Here is a 25,692-nt window from a genome sequence, read left to right as displayed (position 1 = left end):
CCTAAGCGAGTAATCGCTGGACCGGAAAAGCCTTGGGCTTTCCTAAAGGATAAAACTGGGGTGGCATGTGCTTCTTCAGCAAGCCACGAAGGGTGGCATTTGTGCTTTGGGCTGTGTTAGTGCCACTTAGTAAAAGTCCTTGGGTGATGATGGGGGGGACGTTTGAACTTCTTCCCCATGTTTGCAACGGAGTTTTCTAGACCCTCTTTATAGTGAGTGGAAAGAGAGGCAGCTCCAGAGATTTGTGTCACCTCCTTCTATCCAGATTTTGCTGTCCCTGTTGCCCCTTTACATGACTGGCTTAGATTTAGATGGCTAAGTTTTGGACAGCTAAAATTTCCTGGGAGAAATTCCACTCTAACCCTGATTAATCATGGAGGAACATAGAGCAAAAGTGCTGGAACCACTCTTCTGATCTCCCCATGCTGTTGCTGCACCTAGGGAGCCAGAAATCACCACTGGCCCTTCTCACTCAGGGGTTTTCTGCCTTCCTTCTCCACCACCCCTCCAAGGGATGTAGGCCCCTAAATACCATTATGAACTTGCTCTATCCAGCCCACAGAACCTGCTGGCACATTTCCCTGTTGCAGTTGTGACCATGGGAGGAGAAGGCATCGTTCTGTGCTAGACGTTTGTCCTTTGGGAGACCATAGTGGTAGAGCAGGGTGCTGACCCCAGATCTCCAGAGCCCAGTGCGATAAGTCCTTCAGCGGCTGGCAGTAACTTCTCATAGCAAACAGCGGGACCCAGACAGCAGCTGTGGAGATAAATTCTCCGTGCGGCAAACAGCCACGTGGTGTCTGCAAATGAGCTCAGCAGCTCCCACCATGCAAGCTCAGGCTAAGCCCCAGACACATACCACTGGGAATAAAATGTGTAGCCGCTGGCGCTAAAAACACTCGGTCCTCTCTGCAGCGAGCAAAAGGAGGCCGGGTTGATTATCTCAGACAGCAGAGCATCCCAACACCTGTACCTGTGACACATACCCAGGCCAGCCGGGTCTGCAGGTTGCTTCTGGACAGAGCTAGCAGGAGCTGGTCCCAGAGCCCAGCCTTGTCCCACAAAGGCCACCACCTTCCTCTTCTTTCAGCCATTTCCCCTGATAGAGGTTTTACACCCCACTGGATACTGGCAAGGTTGTAAAAATATTTAATGCCTATGAAGTTCTGGCCAAGGTACAGAATGTGCGGGTACAAATCCACGTGCCTCACTTATTCTTCACAAAAAAAGCCTTCAGAAAGAGCGCTCGCTCTTTTTTTGGGAGACATGCTCTCTCTTTCTCCACGTAGTCAGAGCACATCACGTACAGCCCAGGCAACACGGGTGGCTGTACTAGCCCATCTTTTCCCCGAGGACTCAAAGCAGCTGCAGAGACTGGGCCAGACTTCATTGCAGATAACACATAAGCTGACTACACTTTAGACTGACTACATTTTCACTGACTTTCACTGACTACATTTTAGACACAGGCATAAAAGCCCATCTTAATTTATACCTCAGCAGTTCCTCTTGGCCTGATTTGTACCATAATAGAACAGGAAACAACTATTATTATTGTGACAAGCTCACCCAAAGGAGAAAAAAGCATGTGGGTTTTTTTTGTACAATTGTATTTTTATTTCCGTTATTGGAGCTGGGGATTTAAAAGGGTATAAATCCATGGATTGGTTCATGCTTGGCTAACCAAATAACAGAGCCATAGAAGAAGAGGGCAGAAGGGGAACCCTGGCAAGTCAGTTAATTCCTTCTCTCCAGAGGCAGCAGGATCACTGGTCCTAAAACACACCTCATAGACGTGGGTTTAACCCATTACCATCCAGCTTTTCCCCAAAAAGGATCTTAAAGCGCTTTACAATCACCATTTGTGGGGTCATATCACCTGCAGCTGCAATGCAGCTCTTGCTGGGGTGGAGGCCAGCAGCTGCTCAATGTGAGCAAGCAATGGATATTATCTGACAGGAAATAGATGAAACAGCCCAGCACACTGCAGTTGCTAACCCCGGGCTGAAATCTGGAGTGGGTACAAAGGCAAGCAATTTATGGTACCTGAAACACTGCAAGTTTTTTAGAGCCACCAGTTCTTTAGGCCTTGTAGTCTAATTCCTTTGCACAAAGTGCAGATAAGTGTGCAAGTTTTGTCTGTGTAAGAGGGATATATTTGTTGGAGGGATGGATTTAACAGTGAAGGGGACACACACACAGATATGCACTTTAGTATCAGTGAGTGCTGTGCAGGTATTCTGCTTCTGCAGGCTGAGTGAACAGTGCATGCACACTGGGTGCACGCTCCCTACCCCTGCTGCAGAGCAGAGGCCTCCCCTGCAGCTGCGCTACACGCTAAATGCAACTCACAGGATGTGCACGGCATTGTGGCTGCACTCACCATGCAATCGCTGCACAAAGAGTCATACTCGCTGCTCATGTACTGTGCAGCGGCTGCATACGGCCTGAACACGCACTGCAAGCCTGATGCGTGCTGCCTTCCTACACAGGCTGCTTGCCACAGACATGCTCGTTGCGCATGCGTTGCACAGAGGGTTCACATGCACTGTGTGCACGCTACACACCCGACACACACTCCTTGCATGTGCACTGAACGCTGGGGAGACGCTCGTCGTACACGCTCTGCACACAAGGATGCACACCCTGCACGGGCGATGTTGGCTCACTGTGCGTGCACGACACACCGCATGTACACTGCACACCGGCTGCATGCTCACTGCATGCACGCTTAACGCTGGCTGCACACCCGCTGCGTCCACCCCGCATTTCAGATGTGCACACGCTGTGCATGTACTTCATGCTGAACGCATCTCACGCTGCCTCCGGATGCATGTGCACTGCACACACACCATCCTCTAGCCGTAAATTCRCTGTGCTCACTGCCCACTGGATGCATGTTTGCTACAGGCATAAAAGAGCCTAAATGGCACAGCGTTGTCCTAATATGAGGTCAACAGCACTGTGCCTTGACCAAACCCCCAGAGTAGGCATTAATTCACTTACCAACGTTGGGGTGAACTGTGAGCCCAGGGTAGCTGTGGCACTAGCACTGCTTCCCCATGGTGACACTATCACTGGGAGGAGCTGGGGCTCTTAGGAGGCAGAGGTGACCCTGAATCTGTCCGACAGGCAGTCTAAACTATTTTGATCTTTCTCTGTCCCCTTCATGCCAGGCGTTTGCACTGCACTAGAAACTACATCCACATGCACCTCTTTGTTTCCTTCATGCTGAGAGCCGTGAGCATCTTCGTGAAGGACGCGGTCTTGTACTCCGGGTCAGCTTTGGAGGAGATGGAGCGGATCTCAGAGGAAGACCTGAAGTCCATTACTGAAGCACCTCCAGCGGACAAGTCACAATTCGTGAGTATCACCAGAGCAGTCGGTCCCTCCAGTCCTCATGGTCCTGTCCCTTCTGTTCATCACCTTACCTCTTTCGTGGGAACTTTCTGCCCTATTGAGGGACTCCAGCGCTCTGCCCCTTTCTTCACCCTCCTTGACTTCTCCCCCATCCCTTCCCAGTCCCCCTCAATTCATTGGCCCAGAGGAAATGCACAACCCCTGAGCTAAGGAAGAATTGTTTCCTGTGGCAGTTGAAGGTAAAGACATGGCTGAGGTTTTGGATCACACCTACAACTACCATTTTAAACAGTTCCCCTGGTGCCCCATAAAGCTAGTGGCTCTGGAAACACCTCTGGCTATCCCTGAGCAAGGCACATCAGTGCTCACATTTCACAAGGTGTACTTTTCCCACCTCAATGTGTAATTGTCGGATTTGCCAGCTTGGGCCCCTCTCCGTACAAACCATGGAGGTATTAATGTGCTACAACATCTGTGCCACCAGACTGCTGCTCCAGACACGGCAAAGCCTTGGCTCAACGTTGCTTGGAAGACACTTGGCCCTGACTTCAGAGTTGGAGCAGAGGTAGCTTGCGAAGGAGGCCAGCAGTAGACATCTTGCCTCACTGTAATTTTGCAGCAAGCCACAGCTGATTGCTCTTGTTATGTTTTCTCTCCCTCGTCTTTGGTGAAAGTCATTTTAGAAGGGACGATGGAGGAATTTGTACTAAGAACAGAAAGGATAAGGTTCATCTGAACAAAAGCAGATTTCTACAAGGGAGACATCTCCATTCAATCTAGTCACCTCAGGTTCCCTCTGTGGTCAGCAGAGATCTAGTCAACACAGCCAGTCGAGTCAATGGCATGACTCTCCATATCCTAAAGTAAAAACTGAGGTTAGATTAGGTGACCTTGACTCCAGAAGTACATGATCATCTTCACTGCATGGAAAGCTCAGATGGAGGTGTGTGCATTGACCATGAGTTTGTGGGAATGAGGCCCAGACTCAGGTTTGAAAGCCATTCCCACCTGCTGAAACTGTCTGCCTCTCTTGTCATTGGTTTCATCACAGATTTCCCATGGAGGATCCCAGATATAATGGTTTGCCATCCACATATTATCGGATGCTGCACAGACAGAGAAGAAGGGAACACCTCTACCCTGAAAATTTTAGACTCTAAGATCAAGGTTACCTCCAAGGCACAGAAAAATCTGAGCCAGCTCTGACACCCTAGTGGAACCAGCAACGTGCCTATGGCAATGCAGCATGCAGCACAAACTTTCTGTCTGTGTACTTATTCATAGGCTCATGTGTCTTTCACAGCTTGCCCTACTACCAGGACTGCCAGGGATCTGGCCACCAGTACCTCTGGTATCTGTTTTTTGTAGAGTGGAAGTAATATCACAGCTGTCTTAAGGTAGACATGCCATAACTTATCCTCTACGAGCAGTTGTCATGGCACTGAGCAATTAATTTGGCAAGCTGTACCAGTTTACACCAGTTTAGGACCCCACTCTGGAAATAGCCAACTAGGATCACCTTCTACTATGTAGACACCTTCCCCCCTTCTTGGCCAGATAAGTTCTGCTTGGTGGCATCCCCAAAGGTTATTTCAGGTTAGGAATGAGAGGGGTCATATCTTAGCATAAAGTCAGCACGTGCAAAATGTCCCACTGTGTGTCCAAGTCCCCCAAAATGCAACTCTGCTTTCATGTTTCCCTCCTGTTTCAGAGACCCATTTCATTATTTTGGCAAGTCTTTGGCTGGAGCACTCAGYGTACTTCAAAACACTCCTTTTTTGAAAAGAACACAACATGTTTTACTGCATTGTTTTCTGTTTTTCCTTGGGCTGGACTTATTATAAGGAATAAGTGGGATAATATATGGCATTCTTTGAATATTAGCAATTAAATAGCATTTCCCATTCTGCTGAGTTGAAAGGCAAACAAGCAATGAAGGCGACAATTAATGTATTTCATTTGTTTCCAAGTGAAGTGGGAGCTTTGCAATTATTGCCTGCCGCTCCATGTGTGGGGGTAGGCAGTGATTTTTTGCGAGTACAGAAATGATGGGCTTTTTTAAAATCATCTTCTTTCTATTTTGTCTCACTTCTTGGTCTGTAGAAGAAAATATGTGTGTGCATATATACATATATATATCCATAATATATATATACACACATATATGTTTGTATTAATAGGTATGTATAATATATGTATATTTATTTTGACTGGTGAAGTATTAGCATAAAAGCTGGGCAGAATAAAAAATTTTATTTACAAGACAAATATCACTGACATTTTCTGTAGGTTATTTTAAGATCTACAGTGTTAATTTCATATTTCTCTAAAGTAAGGGGCAACACAGAGACGTGCTGCTGCTGTAGGATGTGTTTGGCAGTCACAGGTTTCTGTTAAATCAGAGTCTGCACTAGCAGGATCCATCCCACATTGACAGGATATGGCATTACGTATCCTTTTGTGCCAATTAACCCCACATGATACCCTCACTTTGAAGCCTTTCTTTTCTATTTGGGATGAGAAACGTTGGAACAAGGATGTATCTTCACCACCCCTCTGCTGGAAGGGCAGGGAAGCGTTGAGTCACAGTCAAGGTCCTCCTGCACCTCCCCAGTCACCTGCTGTTGGAGACATGATGTCAGGCTAGGGGCAACTTTCTTCCGAATTGTGTGTCTCTTCTATGCTTGAACTGATTTTTCCCCCCATGTAAAAGTCCTTCAACAAAGTTTTCTCATTTTTTTCCCCTTGTCCATCTTGTTTTCCAGTTCTTCTTGGCAAATATCAAGACTTTAGATGGAACAAGAATTTCACACCATGTTTCTAACATAACCCTGTCTTCCTGTGGTCATTGCAGGTGGGCTGCAAAGTAGCGGTTACCTTTTTCCTCTACTTCCTGGCAACCAATTACTACTGGATTCTGGTGGAAGGGCTCTATCTCCACAGCCTCATCTTCATGGCATTTTTCTCAGAGAAGAAGTATCTTTGGGGATTCACGTTATTTGGCTGGGGTAAGTCATGGTCGCTCCTTACTGCTGACCTGTAGGAAGCCTGTTGCGGGTAGTTTTGAAGCAGATAGTACATGCACGTAAATATAGAGGGGGGAACAGGGGCAGGGACAACATCTGGGACACAGCAGCTCTTGCAAGGACAGGCGAGCGCTCCTGTGAAACCTTTATAAAGTGAAACTTTTATCCTGTGAGACCTTACCTTTAAGGGCAAGAGGGACCTGGTTTCACAGCTGAGCTGGGATCCCACTGGGAAACTTGTGCTGGGGTGGAGCGGTTGGAAAGTTGTGTGAGGCTGCRAGCATCTGCTCCCCATGCCAGGCCCAAGCTCTGGTTTCCTACATCTGATCTCCATTGCTTTAAAAAGATCCTGAGGTTTCATGAGTGTTGGAGCACCAGTAGAAACCTACAATTTGTGGGGAAGCCATTTTTTTTTCCCTTCTTTTAATCCAGGCATCTTTTCCTGGAGTGAGGAGAAAGGGGAGGGATGTGGGTGCAGAGGGGGTGCTCATTAGGGGAAGGCATTGTAAACACAGGCATTTCAGAAGAGAATGTGCTTTTTGTTCACTTCTGGCATTAGCTTTGGCTTGCAAGGAGTAATGAGGCGCTGGTAGTCTGAGGACAATAAAACAGCTACCCACAGTTGTCTAAAGCRTGTGGATTATAAGGGAGAACAGGAAACATTAGATGATCCTCGAGGACATAACTAAGAATAACAGGGTGTAAGTCCACACAGGAGCTTACAGCAGGAAAGCTGCTTTAGAGGTGCCTGTGGTTACATCTAAACTGGATGGCCCAGGATCATTTCCCAGCTCCCAGGTCCAAAATGCACCTAGCCACATCCTGACTGGGTTTCAGAACAAGACTAATATGTGCACCATCCCATCCCTGTTCCAGGAGTTGATTTCTTCTGGAAGAAAACCTGAACTCTTGGGTGTTGAGTGAACCATGACATAATCAAAGATTTGGAGAATCAGGGCCTGGGTACTCACAGGTTGGGAAGAGCCTGTGGGCATACCTTAGTAAGAAATGCAAGACATATTGCATGAAAGAGTATTAGGCAAGACTCCACGAAATATATAGTAAGCGACCATTTTGCTTTGCCGTCGTCTGTAGCTGGTGTCTCTAACAGCGACACTCCGGGCTGGTGAGGTAGTGCAAATCTGAGCGTATGAAGGATTTTATTTTTTTTCCTTTGTGAACACATGCAAGTGATTCACTAGTCCAGGGCAGTGCAGCCAGCAGGACGGCTCTCTCCAGCCTCCCTCATTCCCCACTGTGCTTAGGGGGGAGAAGGGACCCAAAAGCCGAATGCCCTCTGTTACTGCTCCCCTCTTCAGCTGGTGCATAGGCCACGAACTGCTGGTGCTGCCACATGATAAAGGCGTAACATGAGTCCCAAAATGGGCACCCATCTCTCAGCACTGATAAAGCTGAATCCCTGCCAGACAGTAGGTTTTCAGAAAAATAAATGAATCAAGAGAGATCCTTTGGAGGCAAGGCATTTCTTACCCCAGCTGCTGCGAGACAGGGAGGACTTTAAATGTCATCTCTTAAGAAAAATAAAATAAAAGCCACAAAAACAAAACCCAAAAAATCCTCTTCAAAGCCTTCACACTAGGAAAAATTTGCTTCCCGGAGAACAGCATTAAATTGTACAGAGCGGACTTAAAGAAGTAATTCCCTTGAGCAAATTCTGGAAGAGAGAGAAGCAGTTGAAAAATAATGCCTGATGTTTAGCAAGAAAAATCAACTTGATGCTGCTCATTATGCAGCCAGAGGAAAATAGTCTAACAGGCATGGGTTCCTTTCATTAATTCTTCCAACCACCGCCAAAATATAATCATTTTATCAGGGCAACCACAAAGCTAAAGTCACACCTGTCACAACACCAATCATCTGTGTGCTTCCAAAAGTCTGAGGCTGCTTAATTTAAATTCCTTTGGAATGAGAACATACGATCCCTCCAGTTGCATTTGTTTTTGCTTTGTTTTGATTAGCATGATAATGTACACACACGCACCCGCACAGACGTATTGCTTTGATAGCTTTTGGGAACAGGAAAGGGTAAGCCAATCCAAGACCCACTGGAGTCAGTGGAAAAACTCCAGTTCCCTGCAGCGGGCACTGGATCCTGCCCATACCACAGCAATGAATGACATGGAGTCAGTGATAAATAATTATGACATTCCACATAGGTACAGAAAAGACATGTTTGCCCCAAAAGCTGGGATCTCTTCCTTGTGTAACAATAAACAGCTGAGGATTTATCCTGCCTGGAAATTTCCAAGGCAGGGGGAGCAAAAATCACCCTACAACAACTTATTTACAGGCTGTTGAGAAAAACAGAGCACCTAGTTACTCCTTGATGATAGACCCAAAGATTTCGGTCGAGCCTTTTCAGTCCACGTTCTCATTGGCACAACCGAGCACAGCTCCATGAAAGTCCACGGCACCCTGGTAGTCATGAGGGATTCACTAATGACGGAAAGCACCTAACAAAATAAAAAAATCATATTATGGGCAACAATAAATTCCCCAGCAAACGTCAAGTTCCCTGCAGCTGTTTTATGAAGGAAGTCTAAGAAGCATGACCAACAGCTAGAAAACCCAAGCTGATTCCAGTGGCATTTTTCCTTCACACCACATTAATTCCCCCCAGTTGGACAGCATTGGCTTTCAACTAGGTAGAAATGAGTGTTGCAGGGAGACCCGAGATCGATGTGTCTTATTGCTAGAGGTGTGTAGCAAGGTTCCTCCCAGGTTCAGAAGCCCATGATGGTAAGCCCTGGATCTTTATCTAAGCAGAAACCAGCCTTGACTCAAAGTATTCATAGCTGACGAGGCAAGAGGCGTAAGAAAGTGTCATTAGCCCCATTTGATGAGAGGAAGTTGTGACACAGAGAGGTTGAAAAACACTTTCATTGTTGCTCAGAGAGGTTTTTAAGTAGCGGGGAACTGAGACTAGATTTTTCCAGACCTATGTAAGGGCTTTATTTGTAAGTTTTCTTCTCCTAGCAGTAGCTTTGCAACCGCCTCTGTAACTCATAGCTTTGACACATGCATGAAAGCCACTTTTCCAAGTGTTGGAGACACATGCACGATGTGCTTGCTACACGCATTTTCTTGGCTGTTACTTATCTCTGCACAAGAAAGGCGAAAGAGGAGAGCAGGAGGTTGGGGAGGTCAAAAGACGTTGCCTAGCTTGAGAGGTTTGCACCTTTCCCGGCTGCTGCGGAGACTCCTGACTTTATAGCACCTGCATTGTACACACTGTGTGTATTAACTGGAAATGCACAGCGCATACAATGTGGATTCTGTAGAAGTCACTGACGGCATCGCCGCCCGGCGGGGATCTGCCCGTGTCACGCTGGCCGTGCATGCAGGGTACATACACACAGCGGGGGCACCTGCATGCATCCATCTGCGCCTGCATCCATGCGCACAGCTGCCCAGGAGATCACGAGCTTTTTGGATACTCGCATGCCTTAGCACATTGGCCAGATGCATTTAATCACATGTGACTTTTCTGCTTGCAGAGCTGCATCCTCCTGGGTATCTTCTTTCCTTCGTGGGCATCTTTAGATTTCTAACTTTGAGGATCTCAGTGGTGATGTCCTGGTTGATGGCTCTCCCGTTAGTGGGCACTGTGAGTGTTCAGCACGAGGAATTGCCTATCTCAGGGCATCAAAACCCACAGCTTTCGCATGGGGACACTGAAAAGTCAGTGCTCACCATACAAAATTAAAAGGGATGCTGGAGGCAAAGCTAAGCCTACATATTCTTCAAGTTTAAAGACTAGCTTACCAGAATGAGAAGGAAGGAGTCAAYGCTGGAAATTACCTGACAGCCCAAACTGTGCATGTTATATTGACTTAGAGATAGTCTAAGAATGGGGCAAAGGAAAGGGAGGGGGAGGAATCATACCACTTCTTGTAAATTTAAGAATATTTACAATTGTCCACAGTATAAAAAAAAAATGATGTTGGAGATGCAGAAAGACAAATGTAGCAATAAAACTGGTGCCAGGAACCACTCTGCGCGTTTTGCAGAAAATGTCAAGGAGCCTTTTCCTAAACTTGCCTGAATGGAGCGAGGCAGCAGTGCACAGGGCACAATAAATCTACACATAGGGCTTCTCAGACATAAGCATTTTGTCCTGTATATTTTAATGTTGCTAGGAACCTTGAACACAGCACAGGATTGGCAGGAATGAGAACAGTAACTTTTCTGAGGTCCAGAACAGGCTAGGGATGAACAAGTATGTGTCAAACGTGCACAAATCTCTGAGACAGTCAGTTTTCCAAAATTAGAGCTCCACAAGAGTGAGTGAACATCCACCATATCACAGCCAGGCAGGCAGACATCTGAGCCTCTGAATAAGGCCAGTTTCTCATCTGGTATAAACTGGAATATCACCAACGATATCAGCAAAGTTACACTAGTTTAAGCCTTTGCTAATTCAGCCGGTAGTTCAGACCTTGCACGAATTTTTCATAGATGGGTGATTAACACTGAGGAGGAAATAGAGAGCGAACATTACAACAAATCATCGCGTTCCCCCTCATCGCTCCAACACGCTCACAAGTTTCCAGTGCAATAGGTTAAGTATTTTCTTTCTAATGCCAGCCATCACATGGGATTGTGCAGCAGGATACATTCCTTATAAATGTATCTTTGTAGGCAGTGGTGCTCCGCTGGTCTTGAGAGAGGCTCTGTGTTTAATTATTTATGCTTTCTTATATTACCGTGGTGTTTAAAGGTTCCAACCAAGATAACGGCCCCGTTGTCCACGTGTATGTGAGACAGGCGTCCCCGCTCCACACCCCAGCTCAGGAAAGCGCCCGTGGTCAGGAAAGCCTTTAAGCACTCTAATGAGACTTAAGTGCATGCTGAAAGTTAAGCGTGTGCTTATGCATGCCGAGCTCCAATGAGCTTAGACTGTGAACAGCATATTTACAGTCACCAGTGATAAATGTCGCCTTTATTTATTTTTTAATTTTTTTTTTTACCTGAAAGGGGCTATTCTTCTCGAATTTGTGGAAGCTACTGTGGATTTGATCCTACCTTTTAAGGGAAGCCAGTAGGGGACTCAGTTGTACAAATAAAGCAGAACTGGACCCTAAAAAAATAAATAAAAGATTCCATTTGGATATTGGCAGCTCTGTTACTTTTTACAGGGAAAAGATGATGCCCAATGTTAACTGTGCTGAAATGAGGATGGTTCATTCAGGAGTGAATCATGGGCTAAATTAATTTGCAAGTATGACCCTGAATTCCACCAATTTTCTTTTATGCAGCAAGTCTCTCTTTCTTTAATCCATCCAGCCTGAGAAGATCAGAATTGGGTCAAGAAAGTCTTGAGGAGAATTAGAACCAATAAAAGGGTCCCTGACCTTTTATACCAAAATCTTTGGCCATCAGCTTCACCCTCCAAAATTTCCTCCTTCATCTCATTGCTACCGTTTATTGCCCTGGTCAAAATATCAGTCAGGCACTACCATCGTTCCCCATGTTGGACATCTGCTGAATCCATAGCACATAGTGTAGTGCAATTCTTATAGTAGTACAGTTAAGTTAGTCCATAGGTGAGCTTGCCCTAAACGACACATCTTTTCCTGTAAACTGAATGAGTCAAGATTCATTCTGTAGTCTTCAAACCAGCTGGCATAGCACAGCTCACAACTATACAGCTGAACTATTTCTCCATCCTCTCTCTTCTCCCCAAAAAAGGATGGCCTGAACCTTGCCCAGAGATGTCTGGGATGGTGACAGCTGGCCTGGTCCAAAACTGTGTTAGGACCTGACTAGCAGTTAGCAGCATGTGATCATCAGAAGTTGCCAAAGCCATGCCCAGACCCTGTTTCGTTGCTAGTATAGCTGCCACCAAGCATTCTGGATTCTGAACATGACTTGCTGGTGTACTCAAGTCCCTGCTCTGGGAGATGCCAGTCCAAGCCTGACTCCACATCCATTTCCCTCGAAGTCAGTGGAAGGGAACAAATATCTTGGGAATGACATGCTGCATGATACCCATTTCTGCTTCCAGTTGGTCCTGCTAGCTAGAGCAGGGATTGCTGGCCCAAGTTTAGATCCTACAGGCTATGTCTCCACTCATACATAAAGCAGCCCCAAAGCAAGGGCACAGGCACAGGAACCCACTGATTTATTCTGTCAAGTCCACCATGCACTTCAGGTCCAGGTCAGCTGGGCATCTCCTATACAGTTCCTAAGCATGATTCATAAGGTAGCATGAGCCAGACCCACTCCTGGTAGACAGCTTGGGAAAACAGGCTGCTCTGTTTTGAAAGCTGGGAGAGTTTAGTAGGGTGGATATGTCCAAGCCATGCCATTTGGCCTCAGAATACGGTTCCTGCCACTGCTTAGTTTACTATGCTTGGATTACTGAAGAGATGCAAGACCAAAGTCCATCACGCTTAAATATTTAAAAACTCTGTCTTCCAGCCTTCCGCTAGCCATCTCCACTTGGGTTTGTGCAGAACGGAGCCCTCCAGCCCCAGCTTACTCACTCAGTTTGATTTCTATTTCTTTGCAGGACTCCCTGCTGTATTTGTTACAGCGTGGGCCAGCGTGAGAGCCACTCTAGCCGACACAGAGTAAGTCTCAGTCAGGTTTTCTTTTTTCCCTTTCGCATGTGATGCCTTTGTGGGGCTTTTAGCACAGGTGACTTTGTGGGTGAACAGAAAGGAAAAAAGGAACAAGGCAAGGCCAGAAGCCACTTCTGCTATGAAGTTAGCAAACCTATGAGATGTGTGTGGCAGAGAGGGATAGGGTGGATGCAGCTTTCCTGGCTTTCCTTTCATTTTACAGAATTTGACAGAGGTGAACACCTGCAGCTGATATATCAGCATCCCTTGGATATCCATAGGGGTGGTAGGAGTAAAACTACAGCACTTTCATGCCACCAGCATAGGCACCATATCACAGGTTCATAGCTAGGCTGGGACAGGACGGAGGTCCATAAAATCCTAAATGGTCTGCACAGCATGGATACAGATCGCTTGTTCACAGCCTCTTCCAGTAGTTGATCTAGAAAGCATTACATGAAGCTGGGAGACAGCATGGTCAAAAGAAAGTGGTTCGTCATTGGCCAAGTAGAGCAACCACAAACACCTGGCTGCAGGATGTAGTGGACTCCAACATGCGCTTGGGTTTAAAAAGCATTTGTACAAAATCTTTGATGATAAATTCCTCCAGAAGTATTAAATACTAAGGCAATGTTCTGGCTCAGAAAGTTCTCCTGAACTGCAGATAGTTGGAAGAATACTCAGTAAAAATATTACTGCCTGCTTGCCTGTTCCTCTCTAGACATCGCTTTCTGGCTACTGCCTGAAGCAAGATACTGCACTAGCTGGTTCATTGGTCTGGCCCAGTACAGCCACCCTGATGACCTCATGTTTTCATGTTATGGTGAATGAAGCATCCATAGCACCCAATTTTCACTCTCCAATACAATCACATTTGCCTCCAATAAAGCACAGCCCAGGCTTGACCCCACAACAGCATTCATCTGCCAATAGTCTCCCAGAAAGAGCGTGGGGTTCCCCAGGCAACATTTCAAACGGCTTTGCCTAGGAAGGAGACTGTTTTCCAAATGGAGTTGTGGTTCTGGGCTTGGAAGAAACTAGTAGCCCAACCATTAAAGGATGACGCATCTGCGTTGGCAAATGTTCATCCTTGTAGAGCCTTTCAGTCAGCACCAGTAGTTTCTCTGCTTCTGTCTCTCACCTTCCTTGAATAGCTGCCTGGGCAGAATTTGGCCCATAGCATGAAAACTGCAGCTGCCATGTGGGCGCTGGTTGGCTCAGATAAAGAAAGGCCTGTGGCACTCTTCTCTCCCTGTGGTTGGAGAGAATTCAAACTGAGTAATTAACACTGAGTGACCTTATTCAGTAACTGTTGGAAATGCCTGGGAGGAAGCAATGTTCAGCCCATTCTCAGCAGCCAGATGACTGTAGATGAACATCCATGGCCACCAACAGTTCACCCTTTCCTGTCCTCGCTGCTGTTGGGAGCAGAGGATAAGGGCTGAAGATATAGAGATGATAAAGACTACTTTGGGGCATGGCTGGGTCTCACTGTGAGAGCAGGGTTGAAAGAAATACAGTAACTGAATGTAAAAATACACAACCATGCATGTCACTGCCGTGTATTTGGACAGGACTGGTTCCCATGCAAATCTCCCCTGGCTTATTCCAAGGGGTAATATAAGGCCAATTCAGCAAAACCCAGCATGGCTTCTCTTGTTTTCCCAAACACCTGACTACTTTCATTGCAGCTTTTTCTGGTGAGATGACCTTGGACAGATGTGTTACTGCATCTTTATAGGATATCTCACTATTGCTGAGCCCTRTCTGGCAATGTACCCACACCTGGCCCAGCCCACTTGCAAATATAAGCTGTATGCTGAAACCCCCTTTAAGTCAGCTCAAAATGACATATGCAAAGGGACAAAGGGTGCCCCCATAGCTGCTCAACTGCTGAGCAATAACTCAGTAGTCAAAGTATTCTGCTGGGCAGTAAGTTCAAGGTAAACATGTCCACACACAAGGATGATCGTGGATTTAACTAAACTGTTTTCATATTACGTAGACGAAGCATGAGAAAAAAATGACCAGAGCAGTTCAAGACAGAAGTCCTTCTAGCTCAGCAGCGTGGCTCCAAAAGTAGATCCTGGGGAGGAATTAAGTGCAGGGCAAGCCTATACCAATACCTCCCCAAGAAAACCCTTCCAGCCCCCTCTGGACTCGGGGCTTAGAGACTTCTGTAAGCCTCATATCTTCCAACACATTGTTCTGTAAGTGACACAAGCGTAGGCTGGAGTTATAAAGGATCCTAAAATATATATACCTGGAAGGACCATGAAGAGGTCATATAATCACCCTGCTACCAGATCAGCTGGAGCAGAAAAGGGTGTGTTCCTGCCTAGAAGGGACAAGTCTTCATGACTGCAGAAAGGGAAGATGCTTGAAATCTGGAGAATACAACTCTAAATGCGTTTAACATGGATTTCAGTTGGGAATGGTAAGACAACAGGAGGAGGGCTACTTTGAAGCTGTGCTGACTGAAGGCAGAATTAGAGCTAGGCCCTTCCAACGCACCAGGCCTTGGAAGAATCCATCTTTCTGGGTTGGGTTTGGCAAACAGGACACTGAGTCTGTTTCCCTGTGTAACCAATGACTTCCTGATGGGATGTCAATCTCTTCTCAGGTGTTGGGACTTGAGTGCTGGCAATTTAAAATGGATTATTCAGGTGCCCATCCTGGCAGCTATCGTGGTGAGTACTGGCTCATTGCAATGGGTGAGAGGCAGTGACTTTGGTCTGTCCGGGCTCAGCGCAGAGAGTGGAGCAGGGCTGCCTTGCTCTGATTACCCTGCTAACACAGGTCCTGCCTTAATAGTGTGGAGTCTGGGTACCTGCAGTTTAGAGACTTTATATTTGCATTGCCTGTAAGTTTGACAGCTGTACACAGCCAGGGGGGTTATGAGCAACATCAAGTTTTGCTTAGGAAAGGGAGATGTCACAAGATAAAACCCTAACACTGTTAATGAAACAAACATTCAAGCCAGTATTGCTATCCCACGTGGTAAGGAAAATCTTCAGGGGTCACGACATGTTCCTATGAGGCATCTCCAGTTGGAAGCATTAGAATTGGGGCTCTGTAACAAGACCAAACCTTTTCCCCCGGGGAGGCTTCAGTGTCATCAGATCATTTCAGACTCACCTTCCTGGGCTGGTAAAAGTCTGATATACCTCAAAGGCAGCTTTTCAAAGATGAAAGTTAGACCATCTCAGCCATGACCCATGGATCCAATGTCAGGCATGATGACGAGCACTGATGGAAAATCAGTTCAGCCCACATACAGGAGTGAGAAGGGGCAAAAAGGATATAAGTGACATTATTCAGATGGAGGAATGACCTCTCACAAGCTGGGGAGGTCGTTATACATATGTGTAAGGGGAATTCAGTGGGCGGTTATATGCTTGGTTGAGCAGGGTCCCAATTAGCTAGGGAACCTGTTAAGAGTTTTCGTTAACTATCCTCTTTCCTCCCTCTGTTTTTTCTCTATGATTTTCCCTTACTCCATCTTCTGATGGCTACATGAGTGCATGTGAAAGAGCTTTTCCACACCCACATGTCTTAGTCCCTTTACACATCCACCCATGAACAGCTGAGTGGAGTCAATAAGAATCTTTCTATAGCATTTAGAGAGTTTTGCATCAGGCCGTATAAACCTTGTTCTGACTTGCAAATCAGGAGGCCTTGGAAGATGATCAGTGTGGGTGAGAAGAAAACCAGACCATTTGCCTATAAACAGCAGGAAAGGTTCTGAGGTGAATGTGCTGTCATGTGCAATTAGGTGAGCTGCTTTGGACTTTGAGGATTCTTTTTTCTTCATCAAAATTTCATTTTGATGGAAATTCTCCACCTGGCTCTAGCAATTACATCTGCACCTTGGAAGAAACAAATCACCAAGCCCACATCATGGTCATTGGAAATGAAGTAGTAAGATAGAAGAGAAAGTTCATATAGTTCAAATAGATGAATGCCAGCAACCCCATTGCATTTAATTTAAAGCCCAATTAGCAGAGGAGAAAGAGCTCAATTGAGGCTTGTCCTTGTAAAAATAATGTTTCTCCATGAGGCTCTGCTGTGCCTGTACCCTGACTATTTGCAAATGCAGCTATTTATCATGCAAAATTATTCTGTGGGTTGTTTCTGTTTAATTTCTGTGGGTTCATATTGTTCACTTGGCTGCCTTTTCAATTCCCATATTGGCTGGTCATGTGTTACTGGATGAAATTATGCATTTTCTGGATGTGTTTGCAGAGAATTTGAAGTCTGAGGGGTTTAAAATCCCTCCACTCTACTGCTAACTTGATGTCATTCGGTYGTCTGGACTTTTAAAACCTAGCACATGCTTAGGAAAAGTCAGGGGAGTTTCCCTCCTGACTGTGATAAGGTTGGACATCTTCAATTTAGCTGACAAATGCAGAACAAGATCCTGTTGCTGAAACTTTGAAGCTAGAAAAGCTCATATGCGAAACAAAGCCTGCATTTTCTTTCAGATTGGTTTCCAATGAAAATGAATTATATGCCCCCAGGCTGTGGGCTTCCTTGCCTGTTGCTCTATCCATCCCTCCCTTGTAACTTTTGTGCCAGTGAGTAAATTCCAGCTAAATGTAACTGAGGTGTTGGGGTTGCATAGATGTTAAATTCCCACAAACCTCATGAAAACAGTCAAACAGATACAGGCGAGAAGTTCTACTAATGCCCCTTTGAGGAAAAGGGTGTAGTGCAAACTTACCCCTTTTTACACAGGGGTGAGCTGTTCCAAATGAACTTGCACCTCATTAAAAGAGAAAGAATCCAACCACAGAAGACAAAGCCATAGCAAACCAGGCCATGTTCATTCAGCTGCTCAGGGAACTACTTGTTTTAACAGTGAGGATAACTAACCATTGGAACAACTTACCAATGGTTGTGGTAGGATCTCCGTCATGGAAATACTGAAATCCAAATCTCCAGTAGCTCAAATGAAAATGAATACAAGGAGGTCTCATGGAGCGTGTTTTGCAGGAGATCACACTAGAGGTTCACAATGTTCCCTTCTGGCATAAAACTATGAGCCTGTGTGTGGCATGGTACTTTGTTTCCTTCAAATGCTGCTATACTGGCACCTGGGAAGTCAAATGACAGCCGCAGGCCTCCAGAGAAGCCCATAGGCATCAGCATTAGCCCAACAATGTGGTTCTGCCCAGGACAGGCAATTCCACTGATGCTTCTGCATGGGACCTCACCATGTCTCCACCAATGGGTTTGTATGGGACCTCTGCAGGTGTAATCTTGACGCCAGTGAAACCAGTCTCCAAGGACCTCCAAGGGGCCAGGTATCCCTCAGAAGTCTCCCTGGTTTTCATCCCTGTTAAGCGGCAGTATAACTATGAGAGGTCACTGTTACATTGCGCTGCCAAGGGTCACCACGGGCATGTCCTTGTAGGACTGGGTCAGCTCTTTTCAGCAGCCAGACACAGGATGTGTCCACAGAAGTGGCTTGCTAGATAGGAAGCAGATAGTTTTTCTGCCTCTCTGTCCCTGCAATTATAACCCAATTTCACTGTGCTCCCTGGACCCCAGACTAAGTTCCAGAGGTCGCTGGAGGTTCATGAGGCCATGAAAATGGTTCATATCACTCTAGGGAGTTTTAAACCTGGTGGCAAAGATGATGTGAAAAATGCTGAGGGCTGGCTGTGGTCCACACCTCAAAATGCTTGGCAACCACTGTCTTATATACTGTGATAATATCCAGTTAGGAGTCTGCTCACCCACCTCCCTGTCTTCTTTCAATCTCTTCCTATCTTGCAGCATTTCTTGGTAAGGGACTCAACTCACCTAACCTCTTGCAAAAGGGAGCCCAGGCTGGCTAGCTCATGTGAAGGTATTTTCATTTGGGATGACCACACTTTTTTCAGAGAAAGCCCTTCCCTTCTGCCTCTCTCAGTTTGCTTTTAAATGTTGCTGAAAGGTGCTGAGCAGGCAAAGACTACCATGGTCCTTATGGCAAACAGTGATTTCAGCAAAGGCAGAGAAAGTCCACACTGCCCCAGTCCTCCTCTTCTGTCCTGCCAGTATGCTTTGACACAAGCTTGGAGGGATTTATCTGCTAGGTTGAAAGGGTGGTTGTTTCCAGGCTGATTTTCAGTTTAGACTGATTCTACCCTTTCCAGAATTTACCTCTCTTGCATGAACTACTGCTGAGAACTATGTAAGAATTAAATTCACCCATTACCAGCTCATTGCAACATCAAGTGTCTCTGAAAGACAGGGGTAATATGCTTCTTATGAGAAGCTGGGGCCATTTTGTGGGATGTCTGACTAAATTTCCCTGTAAATGGTTACGTAGGTTTTGCTTACAACATGACAAATGCTACAGCAAGACAGGGCAGGATGGGGCCTCCAGAACAGAAAAAAGAAAGAATCCTTCCCTATCTCCCTTGCACAAGAGCAGGCTAAAAGTCATTCAGGTTGTACATACCTGTCCTGATCTAGTGAAACACTGAGTCTTTCCTAAGGGATATCATCACTCCCATAGCTGAAGCTCTCCCAGGAGGAGCTAGACACACTGTGGGATCAGAAGGTGACCGCATGCTACAGCCCCTTGACTCATCTTGTCAAGGGGGAAAGAACTGACTGGACGACTTTAGCATTGGCTGGGATCTTTTTTAAGAGTTATCCTTTCTTTGTTGTTTTTTTTCCCCCTCTTCCAGGTAAATTTTATTCTTTTTATCAATATTATCAGAGTCCTAGCAACCAAGCTACGGGAGACAAATGCAGGGAGGTGTGATTCAAGACAACAGTACAGGTGAGTCACATTCCCTTCCCACTTTTCTGGGAGACATCAAAATCCCTGTTTCTCCCCACTGACTACAGAGGAAGCCCAGGGTGACTGGTTCAGTTGGAGATGGCTTTAGACACCTAAAATGAAGTGAGAAGAATCCACCTTCCATGTCCGATAACCCAGAGTGAATCAGCAGCAGTGTAACACACACTCCCCCAACCTTCCAAACCCAACACAGGAGACCCGCCTCACAGGTTTAAGAGAGGACTTCTGTCCCTTAGGCCAGTTTGGATGTGACCCCTCTTCTGCGTACCAGCATTGGTGGTACGCAAAAGATCAATCTCTGCACCTAAAGGAGAGCTTTCCACTGTGGAGCAGCAAAAGGCAGCCTGGACTGATGGGTAGGACTATGAAATGGGAGATGCAAGCCCAGCATCCTCTGCTGTTCCCAGTCTTGTGCCACCTTGTTAAAATCCTCCACTCTGACCTTGTCTCCTCAAGTGCCCCCTGCCTGTTTGTCACCCACGAGCTGTGCTCAGACAGCAGTTGGACCCTTTCTTGAGCTGGGGCCTGTGTGAACTGCTGTGCCCAAATGTTCATTCACCCTAGAGATTTTTCATCATTGCCAGCTTTGAACCAGCAGTGCAAAAATAAAAGCCACGCTTATACTGTTGAAGCCCCTAAACCTTGACCAATTCATTTATTTCCCCCCGTGCTTTGTAAAACTCAGTCTATTTGTTAAACCTGCCCTTCAGCTAGTATTTCAGTGCTTTTGCTGAAATGAAAAAAGATTCCTGACTCTTCACAGGAGATCTGGCATTTCCTCATTTGTTCTGTTTTCCTTTGTTCTGCCAGCTCTTCTCCCTTGATAACTTAGGATATTTGTAGCATAGTCAAAACTGGACAGAAAAAGTAGATTGTTAAGACACTTCAGCTTCATGAGAGCTCCTCAGGCTTCTCACAATCTCTCAAGCTGGACCGATCAGCACCAAGCTTGACGGGGGGGAGGGCAGAATGAGCTCGTCTGCCAACCATGAGCTCATTGCTACCATCTCGCTCTCCAAACACAAAAAGTTTCATTTGAAGCAGGAATTGGATTTGGCTGGAAAACACCTCTCTGTTTTGTTTTTTTTTTAAACTGCCATGTCAGAGCTCTGATTTGTCTATTTATTTATTTCTCTCTGGCTCAAGTTTGATATTAATTATGGTTTGGATGAGCCCTGCTCCTTTTAATGTTTTTAATTCCTTTGGTGGTTGCCAGTTGCTGGAGAGAGGAGGTACCAGGTCTTTCTGCTAGTGCTGTCCACCCTTCCCAATAGTTGCCTGCACTTGGTAACTGGCTGTAACTCTTGGCAGAGGGTTTAATTCTTCAATTAGCTCACTTCCAGGCAAGGCGGGTTCCCTCAGGGGCAAACTCAGCCAAGGACTGGGGGCTGCATTGTACGTGTCCTCCGTGCCCTGCTGTCGTCTTATGTCGAGATGGAGCTGCTCCTCCATACAGGGGCTTTCCAGGGGCTATTGAAACCCTGAATGCCCCATAAGACCAGTGACCTATCGCTGCTCTAACTCTGGAGAGGGTTAGACTAGCATATATTGGGGAATGGGCCACATCGGTTCCTGTGCCACAAGAGGTTCGACAGCTTGAAATTGTGGGTGGACACACAGCCTGTGCAAGTGTAAGATATCCAGGCCCAGACGGGGTGGATATGTGAGGTGTGAGGTGTGAGGTGGACCCACCAGACAGGGAGGTTCGCTCCATCCCCTAACTTTGTCTTTCTCTCCCTTTCCTTGTTCCTACAGGAAGCTGCTGAAATCTACCCTCGTCCTTATGCCTCTGTTTGGCGTTCACTATATTGTTTTCATGGCTATGCCATACACAGATGTGTCAGGGATTCTTTGGCAAGTTCAAATGCACTATGAAATGCTGTTCAACTCTTTCCAGGTATTGTAACTGTTAAATTAGGGGGGCAAACTGTGAGAATTTCAATGCAGAAAAGAGGGGAATTAGAGTGCAAGGTGTTCTCTTTGGAAGCAGAGTTGTTTTTGCAGTATGTCAGATTTCATTCACAAGGTGATTTGACACTATTTTAGCATCGAGCATGTTTTACATTTGCAAAACACAAGGTAAAAAAGGGTCAGTGTGTCCAACAAAAAATGTTCCTGTTGAAAGATAACTTGCCCCATAAATTCCCTTTAGATTAAGGTTAGAGTTAAGCTGGTAGAGCTCCACAGAGACATGCTGTTTTAAATCAGCTTGCTACTTGCTTGTCCCAAGTTCTGTTTCAGTCCTGTGAATAGATCCCTCAGTTCTGGGTTTGGGCATAATGCAGATTCAGTTCCAGGACTGGTCCTATAGAAGACACTGCAGGAAAAATTAGCACCTCACTACAAGCTGTGCTTTATAGTCACTGCACACCCTTCCCTGAGAGGTTAACTTTTGGCTCACTACCTATCACTGTGGATGCCTGGCATGGATGATGAAAGGCAGACAGTGGGATTGGCCTGATGAAAGTTTAGAGAAACTGTAAGGGAGGTGTGGATCCAAACTTGCATTCACATGCTTCAGCAATTCCTGTTGGGTGCCAATGGAATAAAATAATGGGTTACCACACCAAAATCTCGTTAAAATATTGCCCAGCAGAAAGATATGGATGGTTTGCTCACATCTGAATTCTCTTGCTGGTTCCACTCAGCCAGTTCTGCCCTGTGTGCAGGCTGCCCCAGTTGCAACCAGGGCTGGAAGAGTCCCAYCAGGGCCGTCTTCTATCTTCCAGTCCTACAGCAGAATCACCTACATGTAAACCATTGGAAATGTTCATTGACATCGTTCATAAACCCACCACCTTCCCAGGCACCCATTTACTGTCTCAGAACCTTTGCAAAAGTTCAGCAGGAGAGTGGGGGGCAAACAGATATTTTAGCTAAGCCATGACCCAGAAGACTTATATAATCTATCCACTTTGTAGATAGGAATAACCCCATGCAGCAGTACAGGTTGGGGGTCGACCTGCTGGAAAGCAGCTCTGCCGAGAAGGACCTGGGAGTGCTGGTGGCCTGCAGGCTGACCATGAGCCAGCAATGTGCCCTTGTGGCCAAGAAGGCCAATGGTATCCTGGGGTGCATCAGAAAGAGTGTTGCCAGCAGGTCGAGGGAGGTGATCTTCCCCTTCTCTTCAGCCCTGGTGAGGCCACATCTGGAGTGCTGGGTCCAGTTCTGGGCTCCCCAGTACAAGAGGGATGTGGCACTACTGGAGCAAGTCCAGCGAAGGGCTACAAAGATGATTAGGGGACTGGAGCATCTCTCTTATGAGGAAAGACTGAGAGAGCTGGGACTGTTTAGCTTGGAGAAGAGAAGGCTGAGAGGGGATCTTCTTAATGTATACAAATATCTAAATGGAGGGTGTCRAGAGGATGGGGCCAGACTCTTTTCAGTGGTGCCCAGYGACAGGACGCGAGGCAACGGGCACAAACTGAAACACAGACACTTCCATCTGAACATGAGGAAATACTTTTTCACTGTGAGGGTGACAGAGCACTGGAACAGGTTGCCCAGAGAGGTGGTGGAGTCTCCTTTTCTGGAGATATTCCAAACCCGCCTGGACGCAATCCTGTGCAACGTGCTCTAGGTGACCCTGCTTGAGCAGGGGGGTTGGACTAGATGATCTGCAGAGGTCCCTTCCAACCTCAACCATTCTGTGATTCTGTGATAGTCTGCAGGGAAATGGCTATGTTCATGTGTCTCTCGTGCGCTACTGAACAACGAGAGGTTTCTTACTCATATTATATTCAGCATATTATAAATGTTGTTAATTTCACGGGAACACAGGGATGCTGGGCAACAGCATCAGGAAAGAGATACTCAGATGCAGCAAGATTAATATTAATGTGTTGTTTCTGCTTCCTTCCAGGGATTTTTTGTTGCCATCATATACTGTTTTTGCAACGGAGAGGTAAGAGTCATCAGCTTCTTCATTATTTCCTTTCTTTGTTAGATTCATTTCAAATCATGATGGTTAGGTGGATGCACATCAGTGTAACCCCACTTATTCCAGAGAAGCAACCCTGTTTTGCACTCCTCAAAAGATCTGTCGGTCCATGCAGAAAGTTCACATGCTCATTTTTGGTCATACGAGACATCCASGACAATCTGTGACCCTTAAAGGAGCTACTGGAAGTAGCTACAGGAAAAAGGAAAAAAAAGTTGTCTTTTTTTTTCCCAGCCCAAGTGCTGCTAAGTGCTGCTTAATTTCTGACCTGTGGCAAGAAGAAAAGTGGGTTAATAGAGTAGCTGCCTAATCAGCAAACTCTTTTGTTTGTGTAAGCTTTGTTGACTTTTTTTTTTTAATTTCAAGAGTGACATGCTTTAGTTTTCAGACAGCTCCCAAGCTGTGTCTGTTTATTTTAATTCTCTCTATGTTTGAAAACTAAAAAACTAGATGGTCAGCACAAGCATACTGGGAAAGAGTAGAGCTACTTTCATGGCCCAGCATAAGCCTGATTTGACCTAACTTTATAGATGCTTATTTTAAGGKGAAATGCAATTACAGATAGGTTGCTTAGGCCCTTAAACATAAACCCAAGATGAAATCCATGCCATATGGGAAATAGATCTCATCTTAACTTTCTCTTTCCTAAATTTATCCTGTGAAGCCTTCACAGTTTTCATCAGGGCATTTGTCAGGATCTAACATATATTTACTGTTCCTTCCAATTTCGTTCTCCGGAAGGTTCCTCACCCATTTTGTCTATGGATACTACTTCCTTCTGATGACTCTCTGCACTTCTTTCCTCCCACTCATCTTTTTTTCCGCTCTCTTGTCTCTCCCTTTTTTCAGGTCCAAGCAGAAATAAAGAAGTCATGGAGCAGATGGACGTTAGCACTTGACTTTAAAAGGAAAGCACGAAGTGGGAGCACAACCTACAGTTATGGACCAATGGTTTCCCACACCAGCATCACAAATGTAGCCACGAGAGGTGCACTTGCCCTCCACCTCAATACAAGACTCATACCAGGGACCCTCAATGGACACCGGAATTTGCCAGGTTATGTAAAAAATGGCTCAATTTCTGAAAACTCCATGCCTTCTTCTGGACCAGAGCAGTACAACAAAGATGAGGAGTACCTGAACGGCTCTGGGCTTTATGACGGAGACAGACCCACAGTACTTGTTGAAGAAGAAAGAGAGACAGTGATGTAAAGAGAGGAGGAGGAGGAGAAGAAGCAAAAAGGATGAAAAAGGTTCCTGGAGAGCATTTAGTGGGCAAAAGAATATCAGGCCACGCATCGGATGCCAAGGGTTTCCATACAGTTTCTCTGTTCTGTGGAACAAGAGGTTAAGTTATATGGGAAAAAAAAGTGAGCCACCAATGTGGCCAGCTGTTGATCACATACATATACTCAGTGATCTAAGTCTCCCTGGTGTAATGTAGGCAGGGCTATCCAGACCTGCGGGCCTTGCTACCTGCCGAACAACAGAGATACTGAGAGTTTGCAAGGAAGGGTTGCACAGCAGCGCACGGTCCTTTCGCCTCTTGCAGACCATTGGCAGCCAAGGAGGAGGAGAGTCTCACCCAGTAGAGCAAGAGTCTAGCGGGGATTGTACAGTGCCATCTTCCTGCAAGGGTACAAGCCACCCTGGGCATCACCGTCACTGCTTTGGTTTGGTTTGCTCTTTCCTTTTAAAGTCGGTCTGGTAACATACATGCAGCCCTTGGGACACATAGCTGCCTGTTCATGAAGCTTAGCACACAGCGTGGGCAGCTYGGTACAACCAATCACTTGGGGCATGTTCTTCCCAAGGGCGATATCACTTGTTATCAAAACTACACTCCTCTGGGGTGGGCAGGACTAACAGCTCRCAGCTGCTGAATGCAGGCAGAGAACTGACTTCTCTTTTCCCTGACCTGAGCCCCAGTAGCAAGCCAGAAACCAGTGAAATTTTAGGATGGAAAATGCGGTTATCAGA

The 25,692-nt window shown here is 46.1% G+C and overlaps 1 protein-coding gene across 1 annotated transcript in view; it reads left to right on the top strand.

The window, feature by feature from the left end:
- The window catches only part of PTH1R (parathyroid hormone 1 receptor), a 130,947-nt gene extending 105,874 nt beyond the window's left edge, over nucleotides 1-25,073 (top strand). Inside the window, exons 6-13 of the mRNA XM_026089796.1 lie at nucleotides 3,177-3,363; nucleotides 6,215-6,368; nucleotides 12,922-12,982; nucleotides 15,597-15,663; nucleotides 19,657-19,751; nucleotides 21,528-21,669; nucleotides 23,635-23,676; nucleotides 24,562-25,073. Coding sequence (XP_025945581.1) covers nucleotides 3,177-3,363; nucleotides 6,215-6,368; nucleotides 12,922-12,982; nucleotides 15,597-15,663; nucleotides 19,657-19,751; nucleotides 21,528-21,669; nucleotides 23,635-23,676; nucleotides 24,562-24,924 — 1,111 coding nt within the window. The 3' untranslated portion in view covers nucleotides 24,925-25,073. The remainder of the gene's footprint in view (nucleotides 1-3,176; nucleotides 3,364-6,214; nucleotides 6,369-12,921; nucleotides 12,983-15,596; nucleotides 15,664-19,656; nucleotides 19,752-21,527; nucleotides 21,670-23,634; nucleotides 23,677-24,561) is intronic.
- The last annotated feature ends 619 nt before the right edge of the window (nucleotides 25,074-25,692 follow it).

Source organism: Apteryx rowi, unplaced genomic scaffold (genome assembly GCF_003343035.1).
Source record: "Apteryx rowi isolate R43461 unplaced genomic scaffold, aptRow1 scaffold_83, whole genome shotgun sequence".
Lineage (NCBI taxonomy): Eukaryota > Metazoa > Chordata > Aves > Apterygiformes > Apterygidae > Apteryx > Apteryx rowi.
This window is presented reverse-complemented; position numbering and strand designations above follow the sequence as displayed.